Source organism: Chiloscyllium punctatum, chromosome 39 (genome assembly GCF_047496795.1).
Source record: "Chiloscyllium punctatum isolate Juve2018m chromosome 39, sChiPun1.3, whole genome shotgun sequence".
NCBI lineage: Eukaryota > Metazoa > Chordata > Chondrichthyes > Orectolobiformes > Hemiscylliidae > Chiloscyllium > Chiloscyllium punctatum.
Window position 1 is genome coordinate 42,805,005 of NC_092777.1, and position 20,626 is coordinate 42,825,630.

General features: G+C 40.5%; 1 protein-coding gene across 8 annotated transcripts in view; it reads right to left on the reverse strand.

Annotated features, from left to right (window-relative positions):
* Positions 1-20,626, reverse strand: part of sdk2b (sidekick cell adhesion molecule 2b) — a 951,812-nt gene that overhangs the window by 100,887 nt on the left and 830,299 nt on the right. For all 8 annotated transcript variants that reach the window (XM_072558555.1, XM_072558553.1, XM_072558550.1 and 5 more), the window contains 2 exons: positions 19,433-19,573; positions 696-834 (listed from right to left, as the gene is read on the reverse strand). In XM_072558555.1, coding sequence (XP_072414656.1) covers positions 696-834; positions 19,433-19,573 — 280 coding nt within the window. The remainder of the gene's footprint in view (positions 1-695; positions 835-19,432; positions 19,574-20,626) is intronic.

The window sequence follows — 20,626 nt, forward strand, 5'->3', positions numbered from 1 at the left end:
TTTTTTTATAACAGCTAACATATGCAACTAGGCTTGATGGAGTTGAGGAACTTCATCTAATAGGCAGATATCATCAGAACTTACATGTGCGGCAGAAACATATTAAAATATGACAGATAATTACTTCAAATAAATATAAGAACTAGGGATTGTAGCAATAATAAATACACAATTCAACATAGTAAACCTAGTAAATCAGTCATAAATAGAAACCATTCCGAAAAATAATATAAACAGAAGTTCATATAAAATGGTCACATGATAACTGGTAAGCATGGCACTGGCTCCAAATGAGAGAATATAAAAACAGGATACAGAATATAATACAAATAGAGAGCTACAGAAGGGAGCTATAAGCACTACAACTAATCCAAAGAAAACATGATAATATGTAAGAATCTGAAAACCTCTCAACACAGAAAGGGAGAAATTGTAAAGAAACAAATGCAACTGCTATTAAGTTTGGGTCCACACAATCAGGATATTAATGAAAGTAATTTGATCATTACATGCAATTTTAAAATAATATATAGTAACATCTGTCCCCTTCAGTTCCCACCAGACTCATTTTATGTTTATGTTGGAGTTGGCAAAGGATGGCAAACCTTGTTTTAAACCAGTCCCTCTATCTTACTTTACTCAACTATTAGGTTGTGAGAATTAATTTTTTTTAATTTGTGAGCAATGATGGCTACCTGTTGTAGATGCCATTCTTTCTACAGAAGGAATTCTTCACTGAAAGTCGCCTGTTGTTGAGTTCCAGTGCTGGAAACCGTCCATTGTCTAGGCTCATGATTTCTTCATGAGCCAAGGCACTAGTCTTTGTGTTATTTCCTGAAATAGAACATAAATTCAAATTGAAACTCAGCAAAGTTAACACTTAATGTAGTCTGATCTTATCTTCAGTGCAATCAACACCAAACAATGTGTTGTCAATTAGAGAAGAGCTTTTGGGGAACAAATACTATTACTTTGCATTTGAACAGGACGTCAGTCATTGACACCATCATTGTACAACTGCACCGCACTGGAACCTGAAGTGGTATGCTTATTGTTGCTGCCTCTCCCCTCGCTCTTCCATTTTCTGCTTTGCTTGCTTTCTTACTTGCTGCCTCATTCTCTGCTCCCTTTGTTGGCTGACTTTGCTGTTTCCCTCACCAGCCTGTTCACCCAATGGGTAGTGAGCACTGATTGCTATATCAGTGATTTAAAAAATTCATTCCCTTGCCCCAGTGGACTGTCAAATCTCATTGGGATAGTACTCTGGTGCTCACCTTCCACCCTACAAACCTTCGCATCAACCAAATCATCCACCGACATTTCCGCCACCTCCAAAAAGACCCCACCACCAGGGATATATTTCCCTCCCCACCCCTTTCCGCAAAGACCGTTCCCTCCGTGACTACCTGGTCAGGTCCACACCCCCCTATGACCCACCCTCCCATTCTGGCACTTTCCTCTGCCACCGCAGGAACTGTAAAACCTGTGCCCACACCTCCTCCCTCACCTCTATCCAAGGCCCTAAAGGAGCCTTCCACATCCATCAAAGTTTCACCTGCACATCCACCAATATCGTTTATTGTATCCATTGCTCCCGATGTGGTCTCCTCTACATTGGGGAGACTGGGCGCCTCCTAGCAGAGCGCTTTGGGGAACATCTCAGAGACACCCGCACCAATCAACCAAACCGCCCCGTGGCCCAACATTTCGACTCCCCCTCCCACTCTGCCGAGGACATGGAGGTCCTGGGCCTCCTTCACCGCCGCTCCCTCACCACCAGACACCTGGAAGAAGAACGCCTCATCTTCCGCCTCGGAACACTTCAACCCCAGGGCATCAATGTGGACTTCAACAGCTTCCTCATTTCCCCTTCCCCCACCTCATCCTAGTATCAAACTTCCAGCTCAGTTACTGTCTCCTTGACTTGTCCGACCTGCCTATCTTCTTTTCCACCAATCCACTCCACCCTCTCCTCCTTGACCTATCACCTTCATCTCCTCCCCCACTCACCCATTGTACTCTATGCTACTCTCTCCCCACCCCACCCTCCTCTAGCTTATCTCTCCATGCTTCAGGCTCACTGCCTTCATTCCTGATGAAGGGCTTTTGCCCGAAACGTCGATTTCGCTGCTCGTTGGATGCTGCCTGAACTGCTGTGCTCTTCCAGCACCACTAATCCAGTATCTGGAAATCAAGCCCAACTATTCCCGGAGTCAAATCAAAAGTTAAAAATTTTATGAAAGCATCTAGTCCCCAGTATATCTGTATAGACTCAGAATATCAGAAAATATGGACCAAATTTCTGTACTTGACAAGAACTTCTACTTATTACAAATAAATATTCTAATCACAGATAAACTACAATGAACTGTCAACATTTAACTCTACTATTTGAAACTCTTATACCCTTCTAAAACACCTCTACACACGCATACAGGCAAAATAAAAACAAAATCTGTGTTATGGGTGGATCGAAGTAAAAGACTGGAGAAATATTTCAACAGCACCAGTCCTCAGGATTCAATGGAGCATTCCTTTTGCTTCCCAAGTCCTTCACTTCTCTGATCTTTTCCTTCAGGTTATCTCACTTATTCACAGAAGAGAGAAAATGACTAGTTCATGAATGATAGAATATCTGATTTGCTGGCTAAAAGCAATGATTTACAGCAATTTGTGGGTGAAAATAAACTGGCTTTGTTGAGGCTTTAGATATTTTATTTGAGAGAAGGAAAGAAAGAGAGAGAGAGAGAGAGAGATAGAGAGAGACATACCATCTGTTCTTTCAGCAGCCAAAATTTAATATCTAGGCCTCATTCTCCTGTCCTTGGTTAGACTGCTTACACAAAACAGAACAGCAAGCCAGCAAGCTGTTTAGGAGCTTGCATTCTCTCCGTCTGCATCAAGCTTTCTGGAGGGAATGGGGATGGGAGAATATCAAATTGTGCAGATCAGGAACCTTCCTGTCCCTCCCTAATCCCAACAAGCAAAGTTTTCCACCTGGATTGATTCTGTGTTCTATCAACGGGTGCCCATCTGCCTTGACCTGTCTAGATTGGTACTCTGCTGGTGGCTATGTTAGATGTAAATTGAGATTCTATTGACATTCCATTCCCAATTTACAAAATTTAAGATGCTCCACCTGCTTCTGTTGGGAAATTTGATCATATAATTACAGTGAGTGTTTAAAATATTGAACAGTGAGAATATGATTGGATGCTCCAGCTTCCTGACCTCATGTCTGCAGAGAAACTAGGGCAGTTTAAGTTTGCTGATATTTCTGCTGCTGTACATGCAGTGATTGTGACAGAGTCACCTAGGTGGACCTCATAGAATATGAGTTCCCTGTTTGGGACTGTAAATCTGGTCCAATCTGGGACCCCTGGCTGACAGATATAAACAGGTGTGTCAGACATCTTACTTAATCTGAAAGCCAGCTCTGAGGGAACTGGATTAGTGTTAAGCTCTCTTCATATGTAAATAAAGGGTGATTTGATAACAGGATACCCCCCGCCCCCAACCTCACTGTGGAGTTATTTCATAAATGGGGGGGGGGGGGGGGGGGAGGTTGGTGAAGTCTTTTGTTAATGCACAAAGGGAGCAACTATGTGGGGGCAGAATGCTGCTTGGCTATTATGCCTCAGGTACCTAGGCTGCAAACTCTCAGTATCTTGCCTCCTGCATAAAGATGATTAGCTGGCTGAAGTTCCCTATTGGTTCTTGTAGTTTTCACAATACTCCATACTGAGGGGGAAGGGAAGAACAAATTTGAATGTTATTAGTTTATGAGGGGAACTGTTCTGGTTTCAAGTAAGTTAAATTTCAAAAGAAAAAGTAATGAGTGAAGCCAATAAGATTTAAACCTACAGAAAGTGCTCGAGAAACTCAGCATGTCAAACAGCAGCTGTGGAGAGTTAAAACAAAGTTAATGGGAGACAGATGAGCAAGGTTAGATCTCATTGAATACAGGGAGAACTAGCCATTTGGATACAGAACTGTCTCAAAGGTAGAAGACAGAAGGTGGTGGTGGAGGGTTGTTTTTCAGACTGGAGGCCTGTGACCAGTGGAGTGCCACAAGGATCGGTGCTGGGCCCTCTACTTTGTGTCATTTACATAAATGATTTGGATGCGAGCACAAGAGGTACAGTTAGTAAGTTTGCAGATGACACCAAAATTGGAGGTGTAGTGGACAGCGAAGAGGGTTACCTCAGATTACAACAGGATCTGGACCAGATGGGACAATGGGCTGAGAAGTGGCAGATGGAGTTTCATTCAGATAAATGCGAGGTGCTGCATTTTGGGAAAGCTAAACTTAGCAGGACTTATACACTTAATGGTAAGGTCCTAGGGAGTGTTGCTGAACAAAGAGACCTTGGCGTGCAGGTTCATAGCTCCTTGAAAGTGGAGTCGCAGGTAGATAGGATAGTGAAGAAGGCGTTTGGTATGCTTTCCTTTATTGGTCAGAGTATTGAGTACAGGAGTTGCGGCTGTACAGGACATTGGTTAGGCCACTGTTGGAATATTGCAATTCTGGTCTCCTTCCTATCGGAAATATGTTGTGAAACTTGAAAGGGTTCAGAAAAGATTTACAAGGATTTTGCTAGGGTTGGAGGATTTGAGCTATAGGGAGAGGCTGAACAGGCTGGGGCTGTTTTCCCTGGAGCGTCGGAGGCTGAGGGGTGACCGTATAGAGGTTTACAAAATTATGAGGGGCATGGATAGGATAAATAGACAAAGTCTTTTCCCTGGGGTTGTGGAGTCCAGAACTAGAGGGTATAGATTTAGGGTGAGAGGGGAAAGATATAAAAGAGACCTGAGGGGCAACGTTTTCACGCAGAGGGTGGTACGTGTATGGAATGAGCTGCCAGAGGATGTGGTGGAGGCTGGTACAATTGCAACATTTAAGAGACATCTGGATGGGTGTATGAATAGGAAGAATTTGGAGGGATATGGGCCGGGTGCTGGCAGGTGGGACTAGATTTGGTTGGGATATCTGGTCAGCATGGACGGGTTGGACCGAACGGTCTGTTTCCATGCTGTACATCTCTATGACTCTGTCTTAATTTCATAGTATTTTGTTATTTCAAGTGATATTTATTTATTTGCACTACTCACTAATTTGCAATAGAATCCTGAAAATACAGTGTTCATTGAAAGCAACTTGAAAAAGCTACATAACTCTCCAGAACAAAATTGCATGTTTAAAACCTGTGGATTACAAGAAAAATTTACTTAGCCAGACTGGCATTGAACATAGCCTTTTTGTCAACAATCTACCATGAGACCGCACTATGGCTGTTGGAACTGATTGTGGATTTGAAATGTGAAATCAATGGTTTAAAGCTAAATCAGGTGTTTAGGTGAAAGTGTCATTGCTGACAAGTGACTAGTCAATGGATAAAATTTTCCCTTGGAGGAAATTAATATATTAGATAGACAGCTAACCAGCCTAAAAGAAACAATAGCTGGTATATTACCACAGAACCAAATACACAGTAAATAAAACGATTAAATAAATTGAACTCTGTTTCTTCCAATATTTTGGGATTTGTAAAGTTTATTGTTCCACAACAATTCTAGCAATCATCTGTTACATTGCCCAGATATGTCCTAATACAGATCTCAAGATAGATTGCAACACTATCACTTTTACTAATTCACTGATTAAACAAGAAATTTTGGCAAGAAAATGTTGGACATTCTGCTGATACATAAAGTCTGCTCATGCATAAAAGGAGTCCAACTGTGGCTTTCAAAGGGATCATATCCAGCTTCCTGAGATCAAAGTAACTATACTTGACTAAATGTGGATGTACTTTTTGCTATGAACCTTCCCATTATTTAAGAATAATATTTCTTCTGTAGGTCCTCTATGGTGGTGTAACCTCTACGACTAACCACTAGATTGGACAAAGTGGATTGGTGGCAGAAAATTACCATAAAACACCCTTATTTAGTACCACATGTTGGCAAGCGGTGGCAAATACCACAAAGTGCTGGGAATGGTCATCTGAGAAAATAACATGTTTTACTATGGACATAGAATGTTCTGCTTATTTTTAACACATTCATTTACTTTCCAATCGAACAAGTTGAACTTTCCCACTGGCTGTTTATAAAGTGAGCCACCTGGTGTAAATCTAGCTTTTACTTCCCAGAAAGTTGCCAACTTTGTTTCTAAGGGCTGCAATTACAGATTTTAGTCAGTGGACCTACAGTCAGTTCCAAATTGCAGAAGAGAATACTCATTCAGAGTTCCCACAGAATTGCGAAATAGTTGAACTTTTATTGGACAAGGGAGCCAAAGTCTATGAAGTAGATAAGCTCTCAACAAACTTTATATGTAATTTGTTGAGCAACATTTCTGCAACATCTTGCAACTCTTTTACAACCAACCAGTGAAAATAACTGGGCACACAGTAAATCATTAACTAAAAATTAAGATTACAGTAAAATGTTATGTGCGATTTTAAGTTTTGTTTTGAGATCATTAGGAATTCAGGACAATTTATCTGGATGTTAAGTCCAGTAAGCTTAAAAGAATTGTATATTCATATTATTTTAAACATAGATTATGTGAAGCAATGTAGGGTCAATAAAAATCGACGCATAATTGAGTTTTTACCCGAAGGTAACAGTGCAGATTAACTAGTTTTGCGTCTGGAGGCAGCAATTGTATAACTCTTTCAAGTTCTTTTCAGATCTTCCATTAAGGTATTCTTGAGTTGACTAAAGAAACAAATTTAGGAATGTCAAATATTTATAGTGGCACCTTTGACTACTTTCTGGTGACTCCTGGTGGACAGGGCCAGGTTTACCTCTGATAATTTTAAAAGCCATTTAGGTGAGTCACCAGAGTGCTGCCTGTATGGCAAGGGTTGGAGTTTAGCAACAGACAACTCCCTGTGGAAAAGTCAAGAATATTTTGTTTCTTTATTGAATGGGTTAAAACTTTAAAATGGTCTTAAATCTTTTTAAAAGTTGTCAAAGCTTCATTAACATTAAAATCCAACTGCACTAAAAGTTAGAAGGAGTTTAATAAAACCAAGAACTATTGAAATCTGAAACAGAAACCAAACTAGCTAAAGAATGTCTGTCAGCCTCTGCAGAGAGAAAACAGAGTCAATGTTTTGGGTCCAGTGGCCAGTTAATCAGTGGTACTCATTGGCACAGAAGGCTGTAGAGTTCAGGCCTCTGAGTGTCTTTAAGTCAGAGATAATAAGAGAAGCAAGGATTATTGGGCGAAGGCATGAGAATGTGATTAAGAAACACATCAGACATGATTGAACGGCGCAGCAGACTTGATGGGCCAAATGGCCTACTTCTGCTCCTATATCTTATGGTCTTAAGATCCTTTGTCAGAGGTAACAGTGGATATGGGTGCTGGCAGAGTGGAAAGTGAGAACCAGGGAACCCTGTTGGGAGTCATCCTGCATGCTGTAACGGTCCATCCCATTCTCCCAGTTCCTCTGTTTATTTGGTATCTGTTCTGGTTATTCTAATCTCTGCAGAAACGTCATCTTTTTCTCTCATTGAGGATTCCCTGCCACAGAATAGACAGGGCCCTCAGCTGGGTCTGACCCATTTCCTGCACTTTTGCCCCTACTTTTTTTCTTCCTTCCAGTACATCGATAGGATCCCACTAGTCCTCAGTTACCACCCCATGAGTGACCATATTCAAAGGATCATAAGCTGCCATTTCCACCATCTCGAGAGGGATGCCACAACCAGACATATTCCTCACCCATCCCTTGTCAGCATTCTGCATAGACCATTCCCTCTCGGACACCCTGGTCCACTCTCCTCCCTTCGCAACATCTCCCCACATCGCACAGCATCTTCCTAGGCAAACACAGGATGTATAACATCTGCCCGCTTACTTCCTCCCTCCTGAGTATCCAAGCTCCAGGCACCAATTTACCTGCACTTCACCTAATCTAGTCTACTGTACTGTTGTTCACAATGTGGTCTCCTCTACACTGGGGAGATGAATTGGAGGTTGCGCAACTGCTTTGTGGAACATCGATGTTCTGTCTGCAAAAAATGACCCTGAGCTTTCTGCTACCTGCCAGTTCAACATACCACTGTATTCCCTGGCTATCATTTCTATCTCACTCCACTGTAGTGCTCCAACAAGACTAGAAGAATACCACCTCATTTTCCATTTGAAATCCCCACAGACTTCTGGACTCAATATTGAGTTCCATAATTTTAGGGCCTGAATACCGTCTTTCATGTTTTCGCACCCCCACACCCCAGATCTTGTTATCACTTTCAGCGATGCCAACCCATTTTCACCTGCTTATTGTCCCCATTATCAGCTTTTCTCCTTCCCTGGCATACCATATCCATCCCTTTGTCTTCCTAACTGTCTTTCGCTCCGTTCCTCTCAGTCTTTTATTCGACAACCCCTGCTTTCAGCATATATACCCACATTTCCTAGTTACTACTATTTCTAACAAAGGGTCATCTGTCCTGAAACATCAACTCTGCTTTCCCTCCACAGATGCTGCCTAACATGCTAAGTTTCTCCAGCAATTTCTGCTTCTGTTATGTTAGAAAACGTTTCATCAGTCTGCAGTAAACACCTGAAGGATGTCTGTATTTTCCCTTCTAATCTTCTGGGTCATTTACCTCAATGTAGAGGCAATGGCCTAGGCTATTAATCCAGAAACTGAGCTAGTGTCCTGGGGACTTGGTGGAATTTGAATTCAATACAGAATCTAGAATTAAACGTGACCATCTAATAATGAACCTGAAGCCACTGTTGATTGTCAGAAAAACTATTCACGAATGTCCTTTAGGGAAGGAAATCTGCCATCCTTATCTGGTCTGGCCTACATGTGACTCCAAACCAATAGCAATGTGGTTGACTTTTATCTGCCCTTTTGGCAGTCAGGGATGGACAATAAATGCTGGCTAAGCCAGAAATGTCGACATGCCATTAGTGAATAAAAAATAGATGTGATCAATCCTTTCCATTTAGACTGCAGGCTAATATTCATCAACATTAAAGGAAGTGAAATAAGCAATAACCCAGTCACAGCTCTACTGCAAATTTCTACCACAAACTAAGTTCGGGTATGCTGCCTGAATAACAAGACATCAAGCATTTCTTTACAAAATGCAAAATCAGTTTGGGCTGTCCTCAGAGTTCTGAGTGAACTCTGTACAAAATGATCATTTGACATGTCTTTCAAGCAACATATTTAAAAACATTCATTTTGTAAGTATACAGCCAAAAATTATCAACATTTTTCTCAACACTAATCTTTCAATAAATAACAAGAATATTGTAAACCACATTTGAGTGGGAATATAGTTCTTTAACAGCTGTCCCATATCTGTGGCTTATTCTTTTGCTTGCAGCAACTTCCTTGCTATAAACACTGCACCCAAAGGCCATTTCCTCCTCCCGGGTGCTAACAGAATGCCTGAATTATTCTTTGTTGCATATGGCAGAAGTTCAACAAATTTGGTTTAATCCTGCATCCTTTTCTGTAAATGAGAAGTGATTTGTACTTATTGAAAGACTGTTGTGCTCACCCTGCAGGCCACCACACTTAACAGATGGCAGATCCACCATTGACATAAAGCTATAATTAATCAAAAAAAGACCCAAAGTTTGCAAGCAGTACATTTCCTACTTATATCATTGGTAAAATTATGTAATTGTTTAATTTGGAGAAAATGTTAACTTGCAATAAATTAGAATTGTTGAATAAATAGATTTGCTACACCTAAGACAGATGATCGATTTGAGCCAACATAGAGTAGTTTGGATTGTGCCTCCTTATTGTTGAAGACACAACATAACTTTGGAATCTTTGAGACATAACCAAGACCAGTAGATGTAAGGAAGTTGGACAGATTTCCTGACAAAAATGGCAAGAAAGCTAAATGAATAACTGTTCAATCCTATTAGATGCACATCTCCACTAAGAAATCGCAAGAGTACTGAAGATTGTGGGAATTGCAAGCAGACCAACTTGCAGGGAGTCAGAAGTATATCCATTCCAATCATTAGGGAGCCAGAGATAGCCTCACATGGATTGCTGGAGTGCTACAAATGTAGCATGGTAGATCAACATAGTATTGTAAGCACCTCTGACATTGCTGTGTTCCCTTGATACTGCCCTGGTATATCAGCCTCTGAACTCAATTATCTAGAGTAAGGTTTCTGCTCACCACTCTGGCTCAGAGATAAGAGCGTTATTAACTGAGCCACAGCTGATGGTGATTCTGATAATGATTCAATCAATTTATCTGATAATTATGTAAGAACTACATATAACTGAGTTGAATTATACATTGGAAAATGTAAGTTTGAACAGCTGTTTTGTAGGGGAGGAATGAGGTTTTTTTTACATAACCCTAAGCAAAGTTTGAACTCTGGAAATCAATTATTGTTTATAGAAGAGTACGTAACTTCTGGTTGAAGCTGGATTTGATAAATTTGTGAAACACACTGGCACCAGGCACCTACGGTTGAGAAAAAGAACATACACAGCAATAATTTTTGGATTAGTGTTAAACAGCAGTTTATTACAGCACTGAGAGGAGAGTGAAGCAGTTGAGCTCTTATTCTTCCAAAACTCTGCAAGCAATCCAGTTCTCTCCCACAATGTGAGAGGATAACAAATAACATTCAAAGACTCAGCAGAAATAAAAACAAAACTTCTATCTCAAGACAAGACCTAGGTCCAACTGATTGAGGAGAAAGTGAGGACTGCAAATGTTGGAGACTCAGAGTCAAAACGTGTAGTACTGGAAAAGCACAGCAGGTCAAGCAACATCTAAGGAGCAGGAGAGTCGACATATTGGGGGAGGATCACTACGGTTGGTATAATAACATCACAAAAAAAAAGAGAATTGAGAAAGTCACTTTATTTCCACGTGCAGTTTGGACTCTTGATCCACAGACTTTGTTCCTTTTGCCTCCATATTCCTCCAAACATTGTTTGTCAGATCTGTCTTGTCTATCATATTTGTGAATGAATGTGTATGCATTTGGATTTAAATAAGGTATCATTTAAGGTTACATATTAATAATTAAAAATCCATTTTGCCACTCTTTAGTTTATTATGATCTATAATAAGTTTATTATAGATCATTGTTCCTGTTCATTGATGAAGCCTGGTGTGAATTTCTTTAGTCTTAGATTGTGGTCACAGTCAGATGTTAACAACCCTAATGTTTAAATTGGTCATATTTCACATTCATGGTGACTGATAGAATAGTGGGGTGTAGCTTCCAATGCAACTTCTCATCAGGATCATGACAGGGTGGCACGGTGGCACAGTGGTTAGCACTACTGCCTCACAGCACCAGCGACCCGGGTTCAATTCCGGCCTCAGGCGACTGACTGTGTGGAGTTTGCACGCTCTCCCCGTGTCTGCGTGGTTTTCCTCCAGGTGCTCCGGTTTCCTCCCACAGTCCAGAAACGTACAGGCCAAGTGAATTGGCCGTGCTAAATTGCCCGTACTGTTAGGTTAGGGGTATGGGTGGGTTGCGCTTCAGTGGGTCGGTGTGGACTTGTTGGGCCGAAGGGCCTGTTTCCACACTGTAATATAATCTAATCTAAAAAAAATGTATTCAAAGAATAGAAACTGAGGCAATCCTTCTACTGTGGTGACTTTGCTGATTACAGTCAATGTAATATTGAAGATGATACCAACGCCCTCTATCCCATCATGTAAGTGCAAAAAAACCCAGGTCTTCTCCTTTTGGTCATTTTCCCCAATGGGAATTGCATGTTTTAACATCAATTAAAGACAGGCTGAGAGGTGATAAATAAAACAAAGAACTGCGGATGTTGGAGATCTGAAATAAAAACAGAAATTGTTGAACAAACACGGGGGGGGGGGGGGGGGGGGGTGGTGGGGGGTATCTGGCAGCATCTGTGGGGAGATTTAAATTGACCACTTCTGATGAAGAATCATTGGACTTGAAACATTAACTTTATTTTCTGCCCACAGATGCTACTGGCTCTGAAACTTGTGATGCTTGTCTACAATTGAATAGCCTGTTTACAGTCATTGTGAGGCCACGAGATTTACACTTCAATAGTGACTGTAGTGACTGTAATGAGGTCAGCCCAGTAGGCCTCACAGAATATGAGTTCCCTGATTGGGCTGTTAATCTGGTTCAAGCAGGGAACCCTGTCTGACAGATATAAACAGGAGTGTCAGAAGTTCTGTTCACTCCGAGAGCTGGCTGGCAGGAAACTGGATTAGTGTCAAGGACTGTCCATCTGTAAATTAGGGATGACTTGGTGACGGGGTACTGGCTTCTGTGGAGTTATTTCAGTGACCACTCTGGGCAAGTTATTGGAGGATACTCTATTGACTGAACTATGAACTACTGAGGGAGGCACAATAGCTCAGTGATTAGCACTACTGCCTCACAGCGCCAGGGACCTGGATTTGATTTCACCCTCAGGTACTGTTTATGTAAAGTTTGCACATTCTCTCCATGTCTGCATGGGTTTCCTCCCACAGTCGAAACATATGTAGATTAGGCGGATTGGCCACATTAAATTGACCATGGTGTCCAGAGATGAGCAGGCTAGGTGGTTTAGCCATGGGAAATGTAGGGTTACAGCCACAGGGCAGGGGCTGGGTCTGGGTGGGATGTTCTTCTGATGGTTGTTATGGACTCGATGGGCTGAACGGCCTACTTCCACACTGTAGGGATTCTATGATCCTGCAAGGATTCAATGTTTTCAGGAGAGACTGTTAAAATAACAGTAAAGAAACAGGACACTCTTTTTACATTGATTATTTCACTTGTTTAGGAACTAAGTCAAAATAAGTTTTTCAAAATCCTTGCAGCAAAAATTAATGTTTTGCTTTTGCTGTGCAGTGTAACATTCAAAAATTGCGTATCCTTTGGCTGTCTTTTCCTCATGGAAGTTTTATCGCCAAGCTGAAATGTCTTGGGTGAATCTGCCCACACAGGGCAGGAAAGCCCAACAAAATTTAAAGACCACCTGGTTATTAACTGTTATTAATGCTATTGCTTCCACCCCCACATGCAAGTGTGTCCTACTTCACAGAGCTGTTGGTGAATCATTAATCTGGCAGCTCTCCAGGCCCAAATGTGCCACTGGGAGCAATGGCCGTGAGAGCACCCCCACACCAGAAACAATGGAGAAGGCTGAAATACAGGGGAGGCGGAGGGGGGGTGGGGGTCAGGGTGGCTTTGCTGGGTAATTATGAGGCTCAGTTGTAGGAAAACAAGCAAGATTGGTGAGGAAAAGAACATTTTCATTGCAGACGAAGAAGGGAATCTAGCCCAAGCCCATAGCCAATATACTCTGGAAGCGTCTCCTGGCAGGGTGGATAATCCTGCATTCCCACTACCAGAGGCAGTAGGAGGATGTATTTTGGTGATCTTTCAATTATCCATTTGAGGGCCTCAATTGACCTAAGGTCAGGTGGGATAACTGACACCTACTCACTGATGGTAAGACTTAAGTAGAGGTTAAAGTAGGTGATGGACATGTGACCTCTGACATGCCACCTAATTTTATGTCCTTGGCCCTTTCAACCTCCAGGGAGAGGGTATAAAGTTCCAACCTATCCTACTAGTAGTGCTGTCCACAAACATCAGTGTTTTCTTGAAAAATAAATCCAATAATTAATGAAATATAAAAGGTTATTCAATCATGTGATTGTTTCCAGCTTTGAGTGACATATCAAATTTCAAAGATATCGGGACGTGTCTCAAAATCACTTTGGTTATGGAGCAGCTGGCTACAAATACACTCATAGTTAATTTATTGACTGGTTTTGCAGGAAACACAAGCATAGTTTCAGAACCACTGATATTGTGATGATGTATTCTTGGCACACAAGAACACATTTCCTTCTAGCATAACAGGCCCTATTTAGAATGGACTTCCCAATTCTATAGCTGTCCACAGCCTAAAGTTAAAGTACACCCCCAGGGCTGTAGCTGGGGAACTACAAAGTATGTTCTCAGTCATTAAGTAACATTAACTGCGTCTAAAGATAGAATGCATGGATATATACATATAATTTGATTTCCATCCAGCAAACCTTAAACCACAACAGAATTCAGTCCTTTCAAGATTTCTACTTGTTGGAAATAGTAAATTTTGCTACTTATATATTGTGCTGTTACAAAATATTTTGATGCAAATAAAGAGTATTAACTCCTTAAATTATCGTTTCTTCACCTAACAGGATCACAGAATCTTTATGGTGCAGATGAATTTGGTCCATTGAACTGCACTGGCTCTCTGAGCATTTTGACTAAGTGCCAGTCTCATGGGTTAGAACATAGAACATAGAACAATACAGCAGAGAACAGGCCCTTCGGCCCACGATGTTGTGCCGAACATTTGTCCTAGCTTAAGCACCTATCCATGTACCTATCCAATTGCCGCTTAAAGGTCACCAATGATTCTGACTCTGCCACTCCCACAGGCAGCGCATTCCATGCCCTCACCACTCTCTGGGTAAAGAACCTACCCCTGACATCCCCCCTATACCTTCCACCCTTCACCTTAAATTTATGTCCCCTTGTAACACACTGTTGTACCCAGGGAAAAAGTCTCTGACTGTCTACTCTATCTATTCCCCTGATCATCTTATAAACCTCTATCAAGTCACCCCTCATCCTTCGCCGTTCCAATGAGAAAAGGCCTAGCACTCTCAACCTATCCTTGTACGACCTATTCTTCATTCCAGGCAACATCCTGGTTAATCTCCTCTGCACCCTCTCCAAAGCTTCCACATTGTTCCTAAAATGAGGCGACTAGAACTGCACACAGTGCTCCAAATGTGGCCTTACCAAGGTCCTGTACAGCTGCAACATCACCTCACGACTCTTGAATTCAATCCTTCTGCTAATGAACGCTAATACACCATAGGCCTTCTTACAAGCTCTATCCACCTGAGTGGCAACTTTCAAAGAACTATGAACATAGATCCCAAGATCCCTCTGCTCCTTCACCTGACTAAGAACCCTACCGTTAACCCTGTATTCTGCGTTCTTATTTGTCCTTCCAAAATGGACAACCTCACACTTGACAGGATTGAACTCCATCTGCCCCTCCTCAGCCCAGCTCTGCATCATATCTAAGTCCCTTTGCAGCCGACAACAGCCCTCCTCACTATCCACAACTCCACCAATCTTTGTATCGTCTGCAAATTAATCGTCTGCATTCTCCTTGTAACCCTGCATGTCGCTTCTATTTAAACAATCATCCATTGCCCCCGAATGCCTCACCTTGAACCTGCTTTCACCACACAGAGGAATTATGAGAAGGAGTCAGTCATTTGACTCTTCAAGCCTTCTCAGCCATTCAGTAAGATCATGGCTGACCCATTGTGTTTTGAATTCCCATTCCCATCTATCCTCGATAACCTTTAATTCTCTTGCCTAACTAAAAGCTCACTATGTTTGCCTGAAAGCTATTCAAAGACCCTGATTCTACTGTCTTCTGAGACAGAATTTCCAAGTTAGGAAACTCTCAAGGGAAAAAAAATGCTACATCTTTTACCTAAAGAATGACCCCTAATTTTAAAAATCACACAACACCAGGTTAGAGTCCAACTTTCAGAGTGTAACTAGCTACATGACAAAGGAGCAGCGCTCCGAAAGCTTGTACTTCCAAATAAACCTGTTGGACTATAACCTGGTGTTGTGTGATTTTTAACTTTGTCCACCCCAGTCCAAAACCGGCACCTCCACATCATGGCTAACCTAATGTCTCCTTGTTCTGGACTTGACCATAAGAATTAATACTTTCCACATCTACATTGGCAGCACCATTCAGGATCTTGTAAACTTTAATCAAATCACTCCTCAGTTTTCTGAAAGCTGGTGTGATTTCACTGGCTTGCCCACGTTTTCCTTATCACACAACTTGCTCATTTCAGACATCAGCTAATAAATAAGCCTCCTCTGAATTGCCTCCAATGCATTTGCATCCTTCCTTAAACAAGGAGACCAAAACTGCAGAGTTTTCAGATGTGGTCTCACCAATGCCCTATATAACTGAAGTATTACAGCCTAATTTTATGCCTAATTCTCTCATAATAAATAATAATATTTCATTAGCCTTCTTATTCACATGCTATCTTTCCCAGCAGTGCATTTCCACAGCTTAACTACATTTCTTTTCTTTCATCTTGTATTTGCTTATTTTGCAAAATGCTTTAAATTGTGTCCTTTAGTTCTCAATTAGTTTATGAGTGGGAACAGGTTCTCCCTCTGTCCAGGCCCCGATTACTTTAATAACTTCTATCAGATTTCCTCTTAGCTTTTTCTTCTTCAAGGAAAACTAGTTTCTTCAATCTATCCTCACAACTAAAGTTTCTCATCACTGGAACCATTTTCATAAACATCTTTGGCACTTTCTCCAATCATTGTCTTCTTTCCTAAATTGTGGTTACCAGAACTGTACACATTTCTCCAACTTGAGTTTTAAATAGTTTCTGAAATAGGTTCATTATAACTTCCCTGCTCTTCCGCGCTATGCTCCTATTAATGAAGCCCTGATTACTGTATGTTTTATTAACTGCTTTCTTTATCTATCCTACCACCTTAAATGATGAATGCACATGTACACCTCTCTCTTCAGGATATCCTTTAGAAAAGCAAATTTTACTTGTATTGTCTCTACATGTTCTGTGTACAAAAATGCATCACATCACATACCTTTGCACTGAACTTCACCTGCTATCTCTCCATTCATTCCAAATGTTCTTTTCAATGTTCTTTTAAAGTTCTATATTGTCCTCTTCATAGTTTACAATGGTCCCCAGTTTTGTACTGTCTGCAAATTTTGAAAGTATCACCTGCCCACCAGGTGATATAGATCATTTAAATATATCAGGAAAAGCAACGGTTCCAGAACTGATTCCTGGGGAATTCCACTGCAAACCATATTCAAGTCCAAAAATACCCATTAACCATTATTCTTGGTTTCCTATCCATCAATCAATTTTGTATCCATGTTGCTACTGTCCCTTTTATTCATGAGCTATATTTTTCACACAAGTCTTTTGTGTCACAATGAATCAATTGGTTTTTGGAAGTCCATGTACACCACATCAACAGTTTGTCCTCTCTGTTACCTCTTCAAAAAACTAAGCAAATTAGTTAGATATAATTTTATCTTAACAAATCTATTCAGGTTCTCCAATCAAATCACATTAAATGATCTATATCACCTGGTGTGCAGGTGATATTTTCAAAATTTGCAAAATCATATTTGTCACTGTGACCTTTAATCCTATCCTAAATAATTGATTCTGTAAGTTTCCCCACCTTTAATGTTAAACCGACTAGTCTGTAATTGCTAAGCTTATCTTTAAACCTTGAACAAGGACACAGTTGCACTTCTCAGATCCTCCAGCACAAGCTCTGAGGCCAGACAGCATGTAAGTTTATGATCATTACTCACTTCTTTCAATGTCCTTGGATGCATCCCAACCTGTGCTGGTGCTTTTTCAACCACTAAGTTTTGACTTATATTTGCTTCTTTTGCAAAACACTTTAAAACTGTGGCCTCTAGTCCTCAATTAGTTTAAGTGGGAACAGTGTAAATAGTGATATCAGGTAAGGACTGAATTGGGTATAACTAAGGTCCCACCCATCTACTATCTTGCGTCCTGGCACTCACTGTTGAGGCTAACAAATGATTAAGAGTCATTAACTGGCAAAAAGCCAAATGGGGGTGGCAAAAAGGATTGAGAACGTTGACCAATTTTTCTATCCTTAACTCAGGGGCAATAAGTTTATTTGCAGCACTGCTATTGCCTTGACTAAGGTGAGTGAACTTTGCTCAGATCCAATTGCCCTGGTCATCTACTCACTCTCAGAGATCTGCAGAGGCATTGACAGGGATTCAGAGAGCACGGTTAGGCATGCACAAACGTGGCCCGGAGAGGCTAGCACTAAGGGACAGAGATCAAGTTTGAGAAGTTCACTTTTGAAAGGGAGATGAGGAGCATTTCTTTCCATCAGAGTTGTTTGTCTGGATTTTTCTTCCTCAGAAAACTGTTGAAACCACAACCTAATCAGGCATGATCTTACTGAATGGTGAAGAAGGTTGAAGAACTCAATGGCCTACTCCTGCTCCTAAGTTCTACGCTGCTAAAATTGTAACTAAAGCCAGTGAGCCACAACATAAGTGTTAATTATGGGATACTGTAATACTTTAGACGTCCTACCTACATGCCTTGGCATACTGAACAAGTTAAACTACAGAACAATATCCAAGCCCACTAGTGCATGTTAATTATATGTCAAAAAAGTTTTATATTCTAAAGGAGTGTTATTGTTTATCGAGATGTTGTCAGAGTTCTGGTTTGTTTTCAGGTTGGCTGATTGCCTGGAACAACAATGCAGAGCCTTTCCAAATTACATCATCTTGGCTAGCAGTAAAAGTTTGTGTTTCACAGGGCACTTTGGCTGTACTCAATTAACTTCTATTGTGCATTGCGCATTACTAATTTATGCTTTTCAGCCTCGAGAATGAATTATGTAGATTATTTAACTGCAGGGACCATAGCAGCTAAACCTGAACTACTTCTACTATTGATACACGTAACTGTCACAGAACTATGATCATGACCAAAACAAAATATCCCTTTTAGGTTATCCATTGTCAAACCCAAAATATTTGTGCTAATGATTGAAATCTAAATGAGATCCTAGCTGAAATCAGTTACCTCAGCTCAAATCAAGAATAGAAACTAGGCATTTCTGGTCCAGACAGCTCAAGTATTGAGTGAATTTATCCACCCAGATATCAAACAAACTTATTTGCTCTTGTAGTTTTACATAGAAAAAATATGTGATTGATGTTGCAAACTGTCCTTGAACAGTATGTACATGAATTTTCTCACAATTGTGCATAACTTGGCATTAGTCTTTTAAGTAAAGTATCTAGCGAGAGTTAGCATACAGTCACAGCTTATGCATGTATCCAACATATAAACTTTGAATATTTATATTTATGAATTCTGAATATGGATGGGACATAATTATTTGCCAAAGCAAGGTCCATTGTACGGTGTGGTACTTCCATTAACAAAGTTTAGTGCAAAATATCACAAGGCTGGAATACTTTGAGATGTTATATTTTTATGTGCATTGCATAGATACTATTGAGGAGAAAGTGAGGACTGCAGATGCTGGAGATCAGAGTTGAAAAGTGTGGCACTGGAAAAACAGAGCAGGTCAGGCAGCATCCCACCAGCACGAGAGTCAACGTATCAGGCAGAAGCCTGATGAAGGGCTTATGCCCGAAACGTCGACTTTCCTGATGTGCTGTGCTTTTCCAGCAACACACTTTTTAACATAGACAATATTGAATAAACTTGTTTAATTGCTCTTAACAAAATCTACTTCACAAAAGCCCAGTGAGCTGATGCAACATTGTCATGTACTCACCAGAATCTGTTTTTTTTGTATATTTTTTGCTTTGTCCACGGATAATTAGCACAAACACCAAGAGAAGAATGAAGATGAGTCCAACCAAGGCAATAACCACCAAGAACCACCATTCCTCATAAAATGGGGCTGAATTCTGGGCTGTAAGATCAAGAAATGGAATATATAATAGTGCACAATACATAATGCTTAAAACAGCTATATAATATTAGGTAACCTCAACAATTACAGAGAATAATACAACTTCTTAATTTTCATTTTGGTTCTGCCATTATACTGTTGCTTCTGTATTTCAGCTTTGTCTCTCATCACCCAGTAAATTTCACTCTCCAGATTTCTACATGAATACAATGGATCCATTTAGGAAGTAAAAACAAATAAAACACATGGGGTTTTATCTGTCCAATCACTCATTGCTTGGGTTCATGTTTACTTCTGTAAATCCAAATTTCTTATTTGCATGATGACACATCTGCTGATTTGTTCTGACTGCGGAAGTAAGTGACAGGAGTCAGTTTAGAGCTTGAATGAATTAATGCATAAATGTTGCTGTTGTTTCAATTAGTCGTGCATCACTCACTGTGAAATGTAGCAAACTTCATCAGATCAGTCATAATTACAATTTAGCAATTTAACTGATCAGATTTTGAATCTTTTCATTTGGGCTCATCACTAATTCTTCAATATGATTCATTATGAAAAATGAGTTCTCTTGTTACTTACCAATAAAAATGTTCAGAGAAACGACGAACACCAACCTTCAGATACATGTTTTTGGTGGCAGATGAATATATATGATCACAGATTAGAATAAAATAGTCCTTACAGTTGACCAGGTGTGGAATAGTTTGTGGCTACTTCATCCCAAGTATTCCTTGATGTAAATGGGACTAAAAGCTTTGGTAGGAATTGAAAGTTTAACTAACTTGCCTCATCAATGAATTTGAATGGTTTTAGAATTCACCTTTCATTTGAAAGCCTCCTTGCTCTTCCTCTCCCCTTCTCAGTATTCTTTTTACCCTCTTGTTCAGTGTTGTGTTTCTATATTATTGTTGAGGTGATGTGTCACACAGACTCTGCCTCTGGTATATAAGTAATACTCAGGTTGGTCATTGTGCTTCACGTTGTGAATATAGTGTATAGGCAATTGTTGTGGGATGTGATAGGATCATTTGCTTTATTCTTTGAGTACCC